The 18,269-nt window shown below is 38.2% G+C and overlaps 1 protein-coding gene across 1 annotated transcript in view; it reads right to left on the minus strand.

The window, feature by feature from the left end:
• The window catches only part of LOC122814070 (active breakpoint cluster region-related protein-like), a 1,143,696-nt gene that overhangs the window by 526,234 nt on the left and 599,193 nt on the right, over nt 1-18,269 (minus strand). The window contains exon 9 of the mRNA XM_044086683.1: nt 12,979-13,091. Within this exon, the coding sequence (XP_043942618.1) occupies nt 12,979-13,091 (113 nt within the window). The remainder of the gene's footprint in view (nt 1-12,978; nt 13,092-18,269) is intronic.

An 18,269-nucleotide genomic window follows, 5' to 3' on the forward strand; every position in this document is an offset into this window, starting at 1 on the left:
GGGCCTCCACTGAAAATGGACATGCATCCAGTCGGACTATCCCGGTCAACAAATGTAAAATAAAATAAATAAATAAAATATATATAGGTTAGAAGGGCAGTACTAGTACTATGAGAAGACTAGAAATAAGGAGGAGACTAGTTTGCCATTATCTCTAGCTTTATTAACATTATCTATATAGGTTAGAAGGGCAGTGCTAGTACTATGAGAAGACTAGAAATAAGGAGGAGACTAGTTTGTCATTATCTCTAGCTTTATTAAAAGTATCTATATAAGTTAGAATGGCAGTGCTAGTACTACGAGAAGACTCGAAATAAGGAGGAGACTAGTTTGTCATTATCTCTAGCTTTATTAACAGTATCTATATAGGTTAGAAGGGCAGTGCTAGTACTATGAGAAGACTAGAAATAAGGAGGAGACTAGTTTGTTATTATTTCTATCTTTATTAACAGTATCTATATAAGTTAGAAGGGCAGTGCTAGTACTATGAGAACACTAGAAATAAGGAGGAGACTAGTTTGCCATTATCTCTAGCTTTATTAACAGTGTCTATATAAGTTAGGGGAGTGCTAGTACTATGAGAAGACTAGAAATAAGGAGGAGACTAGTTTGTCATTATCTCTAGCTTTATTAACAGTATCTATATAGGTTAGAAGAGCAGTGCTAGTGCCATGAAAAGACTAGAAATAAGGAGGAGACTAGTTTGTCATTATCTCTAGCTTTATTAACAGTATCTATATAAGTTAGAAGGACAGTGCTAGTACAATGAGAAGACTAGAAATAAGGAGGAGACTAGTTTGTCATTATCTCTAGCTTTATTAACAGTGTCTATATAAGTTAGAAGGGCAGTGCTAGTACTATGATAAGACTAGATATAAGGAGGAGACTAGTTTGTCATTATCTCTAGCTTTATTAACAGTATCTACATAGGTTAGAAGAGCAGTGCTAGTACTATGAGAAGACTAGAAATGAGAAGACTAGTTTGCTATTATCTCTAGCTTTATTAACAGTGTCTATATAAGTTAGAATGGCAGTGCTAGTACTATGAGAAGACTAGAAATACGGAGGAGACTAGTTTGCCATTATCTCTAGCTTTATTAACATCATCTATAGAAGTTAGATGGGCAGTGCTAGTACTATGAGAAGACTAGAAATGAGGAGACTAGTTTGCCATTATCTCTAGCTTTATTAACAGTATCTATATAGGTTATAAGGGCAGTGCTAGTACTATGAGAAGACTAGAAATGAGGAGACTAGTTTGCTATTATCTCTAGCTTTATTAACAGTATCTATATAGGTAAGAAGGGCAGTGCTAGTACTATGAGAAGACTAGAAATAAGGAGGAGACTAGTTTGTCATTATCTCTAACTTTATTAACAATATCTATATAGGTTAGAAGGGCAGTGCTAGTACTATGAGAAGACTAGAAATAAGGAGGAGACTAGTTTGTCATTATCTCTAGCTTTATTAACAGTGTCTATATAGGTTAGAAGGGCAGTGTTATTACTATGGGAAGACTAGAAATAAGGAGGATACTAGTTTTCCATTATCTCTAGCTTTATTAACAGTGTTTATTTAAGTTAGAAGGACAGTGCTAGTACTATGAGAAGACTAGAAATAAGGAGGAGACTAGTTTGTCATTATCTCTAGCTTTATTAACAGTATCTATATAAGTTAGAAGGGCAGTGCTAGTACTATGAGAAGACTAGAAATAAGGAGGAGACTAGTTTGTCATTATCTCTAGCTTTATTAACAGTATCTATATAAGTTAGAAGTACAGTGCTAGTACTATGAGAAGTCTACATATAAGGAGGAGACTAGTTTGCCATTATCTCTAACTTTTTTAACAGTATCTATGTAAGTTAGAAGGGCAGTGCTAGTACTATGAGAAGACTAGAAATAAGGAGGAGACTAGTTTCCCATTATCTCTAACTTTATTAACAGTATCTATGTAAGTTAGAAGGGCAGTGCTAGTACTATGAGAAGACTAGAAATAAGGAGGAGACTAGTTTGTCATTATCTCTTTCTTTATTAACAGTGTCTATATAAGTTAGATGGGCAATGCTAGTACTATGAGAAGACTAGAAATAAGGAGGTGACTAGTTTGCCATTATCTCTAGCTTTATTAACAGTATCTATATAGGCAAGAAGGGCAGTGCTAGTACTATGAGAAGACTAGAATTAAGGAGGAGACTAGTCTGCCATTATCTCTAGCTTTATTAACATTGTCTATATAAGTTAGCAGGGCAGTGCTTGTCCCAGGAGAAGACTAGAAATAAGGAGGAGACTAGTTTGTCATTATCTCTAGCTTTATTAACAGTATCTATATAGGCAAGAAGGGCAGTGCTAGTACTATGAGAAGACTAGAAATAAGGAGGAGACTAGTTTGTCATTATCTCTAACTTTATTAACAATATCTATATAGGTTAGAAGGGCAGTGCTAGTACTATGAGAAGACTAGAAATAAGGAGGAGACTAGTTTGTCATTATCTCTAGCTTTATTAACAGTGTCTATATAGGTTAGAAGGGCAGTGTTATTACTATGGGAAGACTAGAAATAAGGAGGATACTAGTTTTCCATTTTCTCTAGCTTTATTAACAGTGTTTATATAAGTTAGAAGGACAGTGCTAGTACTATGAGAAGACTAGAAATAAGGAGGAGACTAGTTTGTCATTATCTCTAGCTTTATTAACAGTATCTATATAAGTTAGAAGGGCAGTGCTAGTACTATGAGAAGACTAGAAATAAGGAGGAGACTAGTTTGTCATTATCTCTAGCTTTATTAACAGTATCTATATAAGTTAGAAGTACAGTGCTAGTACTATGAGAAGTCTACATATAAGGAGGAGACTAGTTTGCCATTATCTCTAACTTTTTTAACAGTATCTATGTAAGTTAGAAGGGCAGTGCTAGTACTATGAGAAGACTAGAAATAAGGAGGAGACTAGTTTCCCATTATCTCTAACTTTATTAACAGTATCTATGTAAGTTAGAAGGGCAGTGCTAGTACTATGAGAAGACTAGAAATAAGGAGGAGACTAGTTTGTCATTATCTCTAGCTTTATTAACAGTGTCTATATAAGTTAGATGGGCAATGCTAGTACTATGAGAAGACTAGAAATAAGGAGGTGACTAGTTTGCCATTATCTCTAGCTTTATTAACAGTATCTATATAGGCAAGAAGGGCAGTGCTAGTACTATGAGAAGACTAGAATTAAGGAGGAGACTAGTCTGCCATTATCTCTAGCTTTATTAACATTGTCTATATAAGTTAGCAGGGCAGTGCTTGTCCCATGAGAAGACTAGAAATAAGGAGGAGACTAGTTTGTCATTATCTCTAGCTTTATTAACAGTATCTATATAGGCAAGAAGGGCAGTGCTAGTACTATGAGAAGACTAGAATTAAGGAGGAGACTAGTTTTCCATTATCTCTAGCTTTATTAACAGTATTTATATAAGTTAGAAGGGCAGTGTTAGTAGAATGGGAAGAACAGAAGCCATGTTGTGTAGGGGATAGGAGTTCTTCCCACAGGAGATAGTTTAGGAATTGTTTTTGAATACATTTTTTAAGTATTTTGGTGAGGAGAGACAAGATTTCTATAGGTCTAAAGTTATTAATGTCTGTTGAATTTCCTCCTTTGTGCAAAGGGATAATATGTGACTTTTTCCTGCGAGAGGGGACATTGGGTTCCTGGATTGACCTTTTTATAAGGATTGAGACAGGATAGGTAATGCTACCGGCTGCTATTTTTAGGTACTCACTTGGAAGGTCAGAAGCTGAAGATGATGCATGGTTTAAGTTTGTTTAAGAGTAGTTTTATATAGACTGTGGGCACAGGTTTGAAGGTGAAAGTGGATGTGGTGATATGTGGCTGTTGGGCAGGGCTGGGATTAGATGTTGAGAAATCCTTGTTAGAGATGGCATACTATCTATAAAATAAGAGTTGAACTGCATTGCAGTTTCAAGTGGTCAGTTATTAGGAGTGGGGTTTGGGTTGAATTTTTGGCAGGGATGCAGGATTTCTTTAATAGATATTCATTTTTTTTTAGGTTTGTGTTTAATATTATACTGAAAGTCATTAAAGGAAAGTTTGTGTCTTTGTTTATTTGCTTTTTAGTCTCATTGCAAGGCATTCCGCCATTTCAAGATATCGTGCTGGTTTATATTTTTACCACTCTTTCCATGCTTTTCTCTATTCTGCATTACATTCTATTTTTTTGGACAGCGTTATTTGTTTTAAGTCTCTTCCTTCTAGAAGGTGCAGGGTATTTAGAATATTTAGGAAAGTTGTACTGAATTCAATTACAGCAGTGCCTAAGGGGAAGATTTTTAGGAAGTTCCAGTTAATAGATGATAGGGCAGTAATGAACATTTCTGGGTTAAATTTGGAAAGGCTGCATGTTGTTTTATAGATTTGCTATTTAACTGGATGTGTGAGATGTCTGTCGTAGAGACTGGGAGATCCAAGAGAGTCTGACATTGCACTTATGGTGGAGTATTTGCTAGGCTCTGATACTAGAATCCAGTTTAATTGAGAATTTGATGTCTTATTATAATGTGTGGATCTAATAATTAGTTGTGTGAAACCATGTAAGTTCATACTAGATGAAGGGGAGTTAGAGTTTATGTCCAACCACTTGACATTCACATCACCAAGTAATATTTTTTCTTCTGGAAATATCATGGCTATCCAATGTAGGATGTTTTGCGGTATAGCCGCAGGCGCCAGGAGGGATGTAAAAGACAGTGATACGTATTTGTTTATAACTGTTTGTTTTCAGGAGAGCAACAAGAAGCTGCGCTGATCTGAACGTTGGTGTCGTCTTGTCATTACAGATGATATTTCAGCTAGGAGGTATCACTTTGGAGTTGTTCATGCTGGATTTAAGCCAAGTTTCAGTTTCTCCAAGAACATCAGCTTATGTTGGGTAATCCAGGTAGGTAGTTTAGCAATTTTATTTGTTATGCTTCTAACACTTATTGCAGCAAAATTTAGATCACCAGGGTTGGGATTGGCTGTTGTGTTATAGAAGTATGTGGGACAGAATTATCTCTGTGTTCATTGTGATAGGTGGGGCCAGGATTAGGTTGAATATCTCCTTCTAGAAGGATTTTAGTATATTGGGGGATTATGCATACTTGTTTGTGGAGAGGATTATTGCACTTAATTTGGTTTTGGTTTGAGATGAAGTGCATTTAATCAGCCTATATTTGGAATAAATGTGAGGGTGTAATATTAACTAGGTTTGGTGCAATGTGTGGGCAGTGTATAGAGAAAGTATGGATGGGTGGTTGGGACAGAGTTGGAGATGTGCTGAGAGATGTTATTGTCATGTTAGGATGACAGATGGCAGAGCGGGAGGAGACGAACAGAGGACAAGCTGAAGAGTTGCATACTTAAGGGCAGGTAATCTGTGTTTTATATACGTCAGGTAGTGAGGACGTAGCAGTGAAGGAGGAGGAAACAAGAAGATGCAGGACAGTCGGGGATCCATTGATGGTGGATTCTGAAAGCTGGAAGAGGACAGGTAAGGAGAGAAGTATTTTTCTATAAAACAAGAGAGTTAGGTTTTCCAGGTTTCTTCTAGGGAATGTAAGAAATAGATGGTTATGAAAGGCTGGAGTATAATGATGTAGTCAAAATAAGAAGAAATGAGGGTTTATTTGGGAAAAGTAAAAGATACAACATGGAATAGAAAGTTTTATTACGGAGGATTTTGTTTATGAATGGATCAAGTGCAAAGCAGTATGGGAGGGAGAGAGATAGTTGAGAATGGGGCTACAAATTAAATAGAGATAGAGAAGTAGCAAACATGAAACAGAAGTGTATGTATAGACATAGTTAGGCCATTTGTGGAGGGTTTTGGACTAACAGTCACAAGTGATATGCGTATGTACCCTCTGGTCAATTAATAACTCGGAGCAATCAATTTATATCCAGAACAAAGCAATTAACAAAGATATAGAAGCCAAACAGGTTGTCTGTTGTTTCCTAAGACTAAATGAAGGGCATATGCAGTATAGTCTACTGGTCAAGCAAAAGAGGACAGTGGCTAACTTAGTAAGAGGTCCTTAGAGTGCACGGATTATTTCACAGAGACTTTCAGTTACAGGGCAGGCATGTATTTAACTGATTAAAGTTAACATGTAGCAAGGTTCTTCATGATAAATATGCTTAAAGCTCTACATCAGCATATTTTTGACTGCCTAGACTCCACCATAGAAACATTCTAAATTTTTTCACAGATGAGAAACTCCAGGTAAACAAAAAGCTGCTCCAAATGAGATGACCTTTCCACCAATGAAGACCATCGGACAAACAACTAGCACAACTGGAGAGCTGGTCCCATACTCTTAAGGAACTACCTGCTCTCTCTCTTTTTATAAATCACATAAAGTAAAATAAAAAACTAGACTAAATTAACAAAGCTTGCTCCCACACGTACATCATTGTGGAGGGAACAAGTAAGAATTTCTGAATTAGCCAGTTTGCTCCCCCATCAACAGAGGGGCCATTCTCATGACCTGGGCTACCACTTATGATATTACACCGATTTCTACTGGTCCCATTCAGGACACAGCCTATAAGCACACCTAACCCAATAAAGGAGAATATGGAGAAGTCTTGGTTCAGAAGCTGCACCACCATAATGCACCAGCATACCCAAACTGAGACTAGAAGATAACACACATCAGACAGAATACAGCCAATCCACAAATGACCAACTATGGCAACTTGAAAACAATTTAAAAGACCTGATATGACTCAAATGGGATGAGACTTCCCTAAATATTGCAGAAACAAGGCCTCATCTCCAAAGGATTACAATTAAAAAAGCAAACACTCGTCAGGAACCTGAACGAAAATCTCGTTGAAGCTATGAAACTAGCCTCTGACTCATAGACCTCCTGCTCATTCTCAATAAGGAGCAACAAAGGAAAACCACCGTTATCATCAGAACACACAAGGACATTTGCAGTAAAGCCACGGACCATGATGACACCTGTAAGGTGGTACAGGAGAAAGTCTCCACATTTGAAAACAGAATTAGAGACAGGAAAATCAAGAAACTTAAACGAGGCATCTCCCACAGCCATGGTCCACTCTGATCAAGAATTCAGAAACCACAAACCACAACAAGAAAAGAACAGCAGTTTTTTGCCAGGTGGCCCAGACACACTAGCACCAAACCCCAAGGACCAAGGCAACCCAGTAACCTCCATCAAGGGGATGCAGAACAACAGAGACCGACACAGACCAACCTACTGGAGTACCACCAACAGGCTGGACCAAACTAAGCATGAGTGGACAACACTCCACAGACCACCGAAAGATGGCACTCCATTCGCACAAGGAACACACACCCAGGAACAGTATGCACCACTGGCATTGGGATCACCCAGGATTCAACACCAACACAGAGACAATATGTGGCAGGACAAATGGGACTTGAGGCACCTTTGGCACCCACAACAGCAAGACCCACCAATATGGAGGACCTGCAACAAAAGTATCAGAAGGAATCAGCAATCATCTGCAACCACTCACAGAAACCACTCAGTGAAGCAGAATTCAACATAAGAAGGAAAGGCCTCACATTCTTGCCACACCAAAGGGCTGATCTGGTTCACACTATAATTGACCTAAGAATCTTCACCAGAAGACTCCAACTAAAACTGTATTTCCACAACCACAGAAAAGTGGACACCTAGATCAACACCATCACTGTCAGATTGGCAAACTGGATGAAACTGAGCAATTTCTGTTCTCCCCCCAACGAAGTGATTACCCCATTTCAAGAAAAATGCGAGGTTGACCTGAGAAAGCTGTTGAAACTCCCCCCTCCAGAAAAAGGATTTACAATGTTAGCAAAGAGGAAGCAGAGGCCCATAAATCACTAAGCAGAGAAAATCAAGACTGATGATGAAAGTTGACAAGAAAGGGCAACCTGATAATGGACACAATTACATACAACATGAAGTTGGAAAGGATGCTAGAAGACAAATGGTTCAATGAACCCACTGACCTAGGCTGCATACAAACAGCATATGAGGACATTACCATCAGCCGAGAAGACCTCTACCAAGAGGGCTTCATTAGGGAAAAGCTAACAGAGTTCCTGACAGTACCATTCCCAAGACTCTCCCAGTTTTGTGGGATCCCCAAGACCCACAAAAACCTACTGGACCTCTTCTATAGACCAGCAGTTGCCAGCAGTGGATCCATCACTGAGCTCATGTCAATTTATCTTGACTTTAAGATCAAACCACTTAGTGAAAACAGTTCCTCCTTTATACTGGATTCAATAGACTTTCTGAACAAGATTAAAGAACATCTCCATCAAACCAGACTCCTCCTTAATTACCATCAATGTAGAGTCTCTATATACTGTTCTACACCACAGCTACTGCATCGATGCAGCCATTGAATGCTACAAGCAACATTTTGCTGCCCTACCAGGAAAGATCTAAGTTCTGAGAAGTCTCTCTTCCTTCCTACTGGGCAACAACTTCTTTAGATTCAATGGGAAATTTTACAAGCAATCCACCGTCATTGCTATGGGTGCAACAATGGCAACCAGTCTCGCAAATACAGCCCTGAGAAAATGGGAGAAGGACACTATCTACAATTCTTCATTTTACCAACACATGGGATGCTATTTCTGCTTTATAGATGATGTTTTTCTGGTCTGGAACATTGACCGCGAACAACTTGAAGAATTCCTGGCATACATCAACAGATCTACTCCATTCCTATGCTTCACATCCAAGATCAGCTTGGATAAAATGGAATTTTTGGACCTACTTGTCAGTAAGGCCCCTAACCAGCATGGACCTACACACGATTTATACCACAAACCTTCAAGGGTCAACCTACTGCTACATGCCAAGAGCATGCACCCCTACAGACTCAAGAAAAACGTCATCAAATCCCAGGGCTTAAGGATAGCGAAAGTTTTGAAAGAAATGGATAATTTCATTAGGAACATAGGGGAGCTTAAAAGAGACTTTCTTGCAAGGGACTATCTGCCAAGATGCTGAGGATGATCCTAGAATCCATCATCAAACAGAAAACCCAAGGGACACTAAGACTCAAGACCAGACTCAGACTTCCACTATGTACTAGCAACAAAGAATGAGGTCTTAGTATGGTCTTGGATTCCTTCCTTGACTACAGAGAGATCATCAAAGTAATTAAGGACAACTGGTTAATCATCTCTGGCAACAGATCCTTCTGACACATATTCTCAAATAAGTCCAGGTTTACTCCCAGGAGAGGGAAAAGTGTCAGGGACATTTTGGAAAATGCAGTACCCACCACTAATGGAGGAACGTTTTCATGCAGTACACCTCCCTGCCACTACTGTAAATACATGAGTGGAAAGGATAGTTTCTTCTGCCCCAACAACCATAAGAGCTACAGGTCTAGTGTCTGAGGAGATTGCAAATCAGAGGGGGTTGTGTGCAGAGCTGAGTGCACTCAATGCAGAGCCTTCTATGTTGTGAAAAACCATCAACCAACTCAAGACTAGGATTGCCAAACACCTGCATGACATTCCATAACTCCACCTCCCTAGCAATCCATGCCAAGAGTCATACCAGCCACAACCATTTTGTGTTCCATATCCTTCACCAAGTACCAAAGATACCCCTAAATGGGAGCCACAATGACGTTTTGGAAAAAAAGAACTGATCTGGTAACTAAGGCACCAAGCCAGAGATGGACCAGGGCTTAACACCACTGAATCCATAATCCCTGTTCTACATTTGAGGACTCTGGACCACAATAAATTTGGTTAGACGCTGACCATTTTGGCACCAGCGGGAACCCTAATTGGTTTTAGTCACTTTTACAATTCATTGTAGTCTGGGGATCCCACAAGCCTACCAGGAATGAAGACAGGACCACACTCAATGGGAGACTTATTGATATCAGGACTCCAGATTTCCTTTCTGGGTTATAGGTGACACTGTTACTCCTGACAAAGCTCATTTTACTCAGACTTTAATTTTACTTATATTTTTTTAACTTTAGTTTAATTTGAGTTTAATTTCATTTTATTTATATTTCAAAACTATGTTTAGTTTAATTTTAGTTCAACTGTATTTAGTTTAGTTTTATTTCATTTTACATACATTTTTAATAGTTTTATCTTGTTCTGACTCACAACGCTTAACTCATGACATACTCCCTTTCTGGGATACAGGTGGTGCTGTATATATATATATATATATATATATATATATATATATATATATATATATATATATATTATATAGGTTTACTATCAGTTTTGCGAATGACATTCAGACAACAGGTATTATGCTGAAAGTCAGACTGTCATTCACAAAATGTGAAATGTATTGGAAAGTCGAACACACTTATGCGAATGCAGTAGTGCATTCGCATAAGTTTGTTCGACAAACTGTACGGAGATCGCAGTACAGTGAGGTGTGGAAATTCATCCATATCCCCACTGTAGTGCAATCTCGGAGTTGGAATATATTGTTAGCAGGGTGTGTGGGGGGCACTGCCCCTCACAGGGGGGTGCAGTGGGGTTTGAAAATGTGATACATTGTATAGGAGATTCATTTACATGAGCACCTATATGCATATCATGTGATGTTTTCGAAGACAATGTCGACTCTGCTGAGTGGATCAGCTGAGTTGACATTGTGATCAGGTCATGATTCCGGTTTTAGTAGTTTACTTCGAAATTGCGAATGGAAATTGTTTTGCATTTCGCAAAAAATATATATATATATATATATATTTTTTTTTTTGTAATAGTGTTATCTGGTTGTGACAGATTCCCTTTCTAAGATACAGGTGACGCTGTTGTTCTTGACAAAGTTCATTTTACTTATATTGTTTAACTTTAATTTTAGTTGAATTTCATTTTATTTGTATTTCAGTTTTTACCTTACTTAACCACAACGAAAAAACGAGAAGAAAGTGTTCCTGAAGAAGGATACGAAAGCACGTCAGAGTCCATTCAGTCTACAAGAGACTTCTGTGGAACAGAAGATTACCTATTACAATCTGACCTATGAACTGTTTATAGCTTAGAGACTTTCTACTATTTACTCAAGGCAAAGTTCTCATGTAATCTGGCTTTTAGAAAATTGTCTATAGTGCATGGTTTAAACTTTATAATAACTAAATGGGATGCTCCCAGGGTTAACAGTCAAGAGTAAAGTCACAAATTTTTCAATGAAGGCAAATGCCCATAACACACCCCCATGCAACCTGATTGGCTATAACTTTGAGATGCCCCCATCTTTTACAATATATAAGCTGGGTCTATATTACTTCATCGAAGTTTCAAAACTGATCTGGTCGGCACCATATCATCGAAGTTTTGAAACATTGAATGTTTTAATGGAAATCTCCGTAAGGGAAGATTTCCCTTTACTGCACTGTAGTGCGATTTCGGAGTTGGTATATTTAAGTAACGGGGGTATGGGGGATTCAAGGGGGCTTGCCCCCCCTGCCTGAAATGTTTAGGTAAATTATTTTTGTTTATTGTTTTTTTTTTACATATTTGAAGTTTCAACACATCGATAATATGGTTTTGACCATATCAGATTCAATGTTTTAAAGCTTCGATTATGTGATATAGACGCAATAAGCTCACTTTCCGAAAGATAAAACAGATGGAGCAACGCTTGAATGTCTTCTTCTTGAAAACCAATAAAGGATCTTAAAGCTCTACATCAGCTTATTTTTTGACTGCCTAGACTCCACCATAGAAACGTTCTTAAGAATTTTTTCACAGATGAGAAACTCCAGGTGAAACAAAAAGCTGCTCCTAATGAGGCTTCAGCAATAGACCTTTCGATTAAGGTAAGTGAGAATTTCTACATTAAACAATCACAAAATTCTCAGTAAACTTGTAGGTCTAGGACCTTGTGGCAAAACTCCTGCAGTATCAAAGTCAGATGTAGTGACCACAGGCTATTAAACAATGTCAAAATTCTCAGTAAACTTGTAGGTCTAGGGCCTTGTGGCAGAGCTCCTGCAGGCTGCAGTTTCAAGGTCAGATGTAGTGACCACAAGCTATTAAACAATGTCAAAATTCTCAGTAAACTTGTAGGTCTAGGGCCTTGTGGTTGAGCTCCTGCAGACTGCCTGTGGTCACTACATCTGACCTCGAAACGGCAGACTGCAGTTTCAAGGTCAGATGTAGTGACCACAGGCTATTAAACAGTGTCAAAATTCTCAGTAAACTTGTAGGTGTATGGCCTTGTGGCAGAGCTTCTGTAGTACTGAGGTCAGATGTGGTGACTGCATTCTCTGCTCAATGAAGGAAGCTATTGAGTGAGGGATTTCGATTCTTAAACCCGTTAATGGCTCCTTAGCTAATACCTTTGGAGAACTGACTCTACTAATCATTTTAGGGGCCCTCTGAGTTCTTTTTCATTCTCTTGGGACACTTTGCGCTGTTAACACTGCCAGAGTCCACCAGACTCTAAATTCTGATGTGCAGACTGAGACTCAATCAATCCTGTTTCTCTTCAACATGCAGTCACACACACACACACACACACACACACACACACACACACACACACACACACGCACACACACACACGCGCGCACACACACACGCACACACGCGCGCGCACACACACACATGCACGCACGCACACACACGCACGCACGCACACACACAGACTCATGTACATACTCACTGACGCACACATGCACAGACAGAAACACACAAGACTTGTAGACACAGGTGAATGTGTTTATGTGAGGGTTGGTGGGTGGGTTTAGAGTAAAGGTTAAGTGTCTTGTGTAATGGTAGTATTACACAAAGGTTTTTTTAAGGTAAGCTGCAGATTTAGGGTTAGGGGCAGTGGTAGAGTTAAGGTTGGGGTTAGGGTTAGCACACATTAGTAAGCTGGTGCAGAGGGATGAAGATTGTTCTAATAACATAAAAACTTTACAAGAAATCTTGAAAACACTTACCCCTCTTTGAGTTTGGCACAGAGAAGTAAATCTGTGAAGAGAAAAATATGTCGCAGTCTGCGAATGTCATCTGTTACATCAACCACAAAGCCATCTTTCACAACTTGTCGAGTCTAGAAATAGAAAAAACACTTCAGTGCAAATATTATGATGGTACAGAGTAATATATTTAATGTTAAATACATTATGATGTTACAGAGCAATATAGTTAATATTAAATACATTATAATGTTACAGAGCAATATAGTTAATGTTAAATACATTATGATGTTACAGAGCAATATAGTTAATGTTAAATACATTATGATGGTGGTACGAAGCAATATATATGTATTCACGTTATAATCTTGAAGTACTGAAAGGCCAAATTTCAGTATCTCGACACCATAAAGTCGAATCCACAAAACACCAACAGCCCAAAACTGTGAAACTTCAAATCGCGAACACAAACCATACACCACACCACACATACACCACAATACCCACACTACAAAAAAAAACGCACACACAAACATAACACCACACATCTACAAATCTCCACTACATATAAGATGGGGGCAAGCCCCCCCTGCACCCCCCATGTGGAGGGCTGCACCCCCCACACACCCCTACTTATATATATATATATATATATATATATATATATATATATATATATATATATATATATATATATATATATATATATATATATATATATATACTAACTCTGAGATTGCACAGAGAAAGACAGTAAACTCACACCCAGACATTCTATAGTCCCTAGCGCCCACACACACACACACACACACACACACACACACACACACACACACACACACACACACACAACCACATCCAACACTTAAACACTCATACTTTTACCTGCCTACCCTAACCCACACGTACAACTTACAGACACACTCACATACACTCAAACACCTACCCAACACCCTTACAAAACACTCACTTACCTTAAATTCCACCTAAATCTACACACTACACCGGACACCATCCACACAATACACTACACATCATGTAACGTAAAGCCATAACTGAGAATTCGACTTAGTCGGATTCGTAATTATGCACTTTCGCTGTTTTGAACATTTGACTTTATAGTCTCAAGATACTGAATTCGACCTTTCAGATATATATATATATATATATATATATATATATATATATATATATATAGGTTTACTATTGTTTGTACGAACGACATTCTATCGGCTGCAATGTGTCGAAAAACAGAATGTCGAATACACAAGCAGTTTTGTACCAGATAGTCGACTCCACTTATGCGAATGCACAACTGCATTCACATAAGTGGAAATCGACTATCTGCACAGAGATCGCGGTACAATGGAGAGTGGAAATTCATCCACATCCCCACTGTAGTGTGATCTTGGAGTTAGAATATATGGGGTGTGCAGGGGGGCTTGCCCCCCTGTAAAAACGTGATAGCTGTGCAGGAGTTTGATTTACATCAGCTTCTGTATGGCTATCACATGGTAGTTTCGACAACAATTTCGAGTCAAATGTGTTGAGCATTTGGTTCGACATTGTGAAAGTTAGTTTTTGTTACTTTCGGTATTACCATTCGTTTATTTGAACAGAAAATTTGAATATTCAAATAAACAATAGTAAACCATATATATATATATATATATATATATATATATATATATATATATATATATATATCAAATGTTAAATATATAATGATGGTACGGAGCTATTTATACAATGCTAAAATTTATTCTGTTAGTGCTTATGCCATGATCGCAATCAAAAATGGATGTTAATGTTTATGTCAGCATCTCAGCCTTCTTATTTATTTATTTGTTTGTCTGTTTATTTAGTTATTTTTTTTATTTTCAGTTTGATGACCGAGGAGCCCGTTTTCAGTGGAGGTCTGGGGAGAAAAGCTCCACAAAACATAGCAGACATAGTAACAATTAAACAATTAGTAAAAATGATGCAGTAAAACATAAGCACAGTAGAATATCAACATAGTATGGTATACAGTGCATAGTTACATGTAAATACAATTAGAGGCCAGTAGTACAGAGTCACCATTATACTGAGGTTTTAAATATTCTGAGAATGCTATGAAAGAAACATTTGTAAGAAAACAGTAAATATGATTGAACTCCTATTGGGTAAGGTGGAAGGTACTTATGTATATGTATGTATGCATGTATTAGGTAGGATTAGGTAGGTAGAGTGCAAGTGCATTTTCTGTTATTGGAGAGGTAGGAATGGAGCTGGGTTTTGAAGTGATCAAAGTTTTGAGAAATCCTTAGAGAGGGAGGAAGAGAGTTCCATTTTTTGGCTAAGGAAAAGGATAGGAGAAGGTGACCTGAGGGACGGTTTGGTTTGTATATAGAAATGAGATTTTTGTGAGCAGATCTTAAGAGTTATGTGAGGGGTATATAGTGGTTTGAAATTAGTTAGTGTAGGGCACTTGGTGCATTTAAAAATGAGTTTGTGGGCTGTAGTGATTTGGAGGTAGTTGTGAAGTTCTAGCCATTGCAGTAGGCGGACGGATATGCAGTGGTGGGTAGAGAACTTGGACTTGGTGGCGAACTTTGAGATTTTGTTGTAACAGGTTTCCAGTTTAGAGGAGATGGAGGATTATAGGTTGGTTAGTAGGGGGGCACAATACATCAGAGATGGTAGGGAGTAGATACTCCTTAGTGCCTGTAGGCATAAAACTCCATTTACAGTTGATCACCTACGAAATTACTGCATGCTAATCTTTTTGAAACTATAACCAGAAGGCATTTTCCTGTACTTTATTTTTTTAAAAAGTAATGAAACCTTTGATCAGAATTAACACAATAAATGTCACAGCTGCCTTATAGCATTTTCCATAGAAGTGCGTTTAAAGGACAAAATTATTACTTCATATTTGAACTGTAAGTGTGTATGTTTTATACGTATCATGACCAAAATGTTTCACTTACCTGGTTAATAAACAAATAAATGACCCTACTTTGATAATCAGATAGCCTACTGGGCTGAGTTATTCTTTGTTACTGGTGGTCTCAAAACAAAGTTAAGTGACTTTTTCTAAGTCTCTCAGTCTGTACATGAAATAATTTGTCTCTGGTGATTTAGTGGTTAGGATTTGGTGCTGTTTCTGCCACAGCTTTGGTTTGTCTCCCAGCCATGGAATTTGAATGATGTTTTTAGTCTGGCAACACAGAGAGTTAATGCTATTAACTATTTATCAGCTGCTTCCTGTGGCCCAGGGTTTGATTCCCTCATCTTCATTTGCCTGTCATGTGACCGTGAGCAAGTCACTTAATAGACAGTGCTTTAAGGAAATTGCAAAATTGGGCTAGGCTCCTTAATGGTCTCCTGGACTGCATGTCTAGTAACTAGCTGTGATGAGGCGGTTACACTTTGGTCTACAGGTTTGAAAATCAGTAATTTGAGTACTTAATCCAAACCAAAGATATAAATGTATGTTGTCAGATTAACATTTGCTGGTGTGATAGGTTTCTTGCCTAAGGCACTCCTCACCTTTGGAATAGTCCCCTTCTTTGTTTGTCCTGCACATCAAACAAAGCACCCACTGACTACCATCAAAGCTGGCATTCATAACTGGATAGGTAACTGCATATTCACTCTTGGTGTTAAAGCAAACAATCATACGTACAGAGGAAAGATGTCTGACATTATCACCAGTGGGCATTGTGGCTAAGCTTCTCAATGGTTCTCTAAACATATAGTTAGTATAAACCTGTGAAACCATAAATATAACGCATGCAGGAGCAAACAAAGTGACAGGAGACTATCTTGACTGCTAAAAGTGCATTTAAAATGATAATTATAGACTAAATTGAATACATTTTTGTGAGAGGGTTTAAACTCACACCTTGTATGATTATTTCTGCCTCTTCTTCCAGCGCCAAAGGAAAGAATGTACACCCCTCAACAGCTGAGCCACTTTTCTACTAGATGCATCTATAATTAGGGATGTTGCTACCCAAGAAGGGCTTTAATGGGTGGGGGCAGGCTTAACAGTCGTCCTCAGACATAACAACATCAGACTGCTTGGAGGGCTTGGGATGTTTCTCAGAGGCCACAACAGAGCTTCTTTATCTCATATAGGAAGTGCCTACACATTACTGCATGCTCCAGTGTCCATCACTTAGCATGCCTGTTTGTCCTTCTGTGGTACTGCTTTAGCTGTCATTGGTCTAGGGTGTTTAGTATTCTAGAAGTAGAAAAGTAATACTGTCCTTTATCAACAATCATTTCCCCCACCCCGAGAAAATGCAACTGGGCATTTGTTGGTCAGTACCTCCCAAACTTAGCTGGCTTGGTCGATAACACATACTGTATATATTGTGTACTTAATTCATGCATTGACTGTTTTGTTGTTTATTTATTTATTTTATTTTATTTTACTTTACTTAATAAATGGATATATTGACTAATTCTGGCACAATTTTCAGCCACACTGAAAATCATAGAACAAAGTAAACTTAAGTTAAAGTAGTAATGAACAGATTTTCTCAGAATGTCCAGATTTTTGCCTCATATTTTTGATCTGTTCATCACAAAATTTGTGGTTTTCTGACAAATCGTTAAGGACTGAAGTTACTAAATAATGGCATACATTTGAGTTTCAGACTTCATATCCTTTGGACAATGCTTGATAATGTATTAAGACCAGTTTTTAAAATGTGTCCATACTTTGGGCCTTTGTCCCCCTATTATTTTTTGCTTTGTCCAGACTTTTTCAGTAAGAGGTTGAGAGGTAGTAGGAAGTACAAGATAAAGTATTTTCACTACAGCAAAATAATGGATGAAATACAATCATATGCCAACAGTCAAATCCATGTAAAAACAGAAAAACAAAACAAAACTGATACTGGTTAGAAGGAGCAAAGCAAGAAACACAGGCTGGGATTCAAAAGAAAGAAACAAAGAAAGATACAGAAGTGCAACTCACTTTGTTCAGATAAACTGAGTTGTGATCTGCACAGATTAATGATTCATAGATATGATGCAGGGACACTATGGTGCTGACTCACATTAAAATGCCATTTGCATGTTTGTGAATAAAGAAAAAGCTAAAACTGTGAGCTTGTGTCCTGTGCTAGCTGCTGAGCTCTCTGCCTTTTGCTGTGACATGAAAAAGGGACTAGAGGTATGACTTCTGCTAGACACACACACACACACACACACACACACACACACACACACACACACACACACACACACACACACACACACACAGACCCGTACTTACATCATACAGACACACACACACACACACACACACACACACA

Source organism: Protopterus annectens, chromosome 10.part0, assembly GCF_019279795.1.
Source record: "Protopterus annectens isolate FY-2018-M chromosome 10.part0, PAN1.0, whole genome shotgun sequence".
NCBI classification, from domain to species: domain Eukaryota; kingdom Metazoa; phylum Chordata; order Ceratodontiformes; family Protopteridae; genus Protopterus; species Protopterus annectens.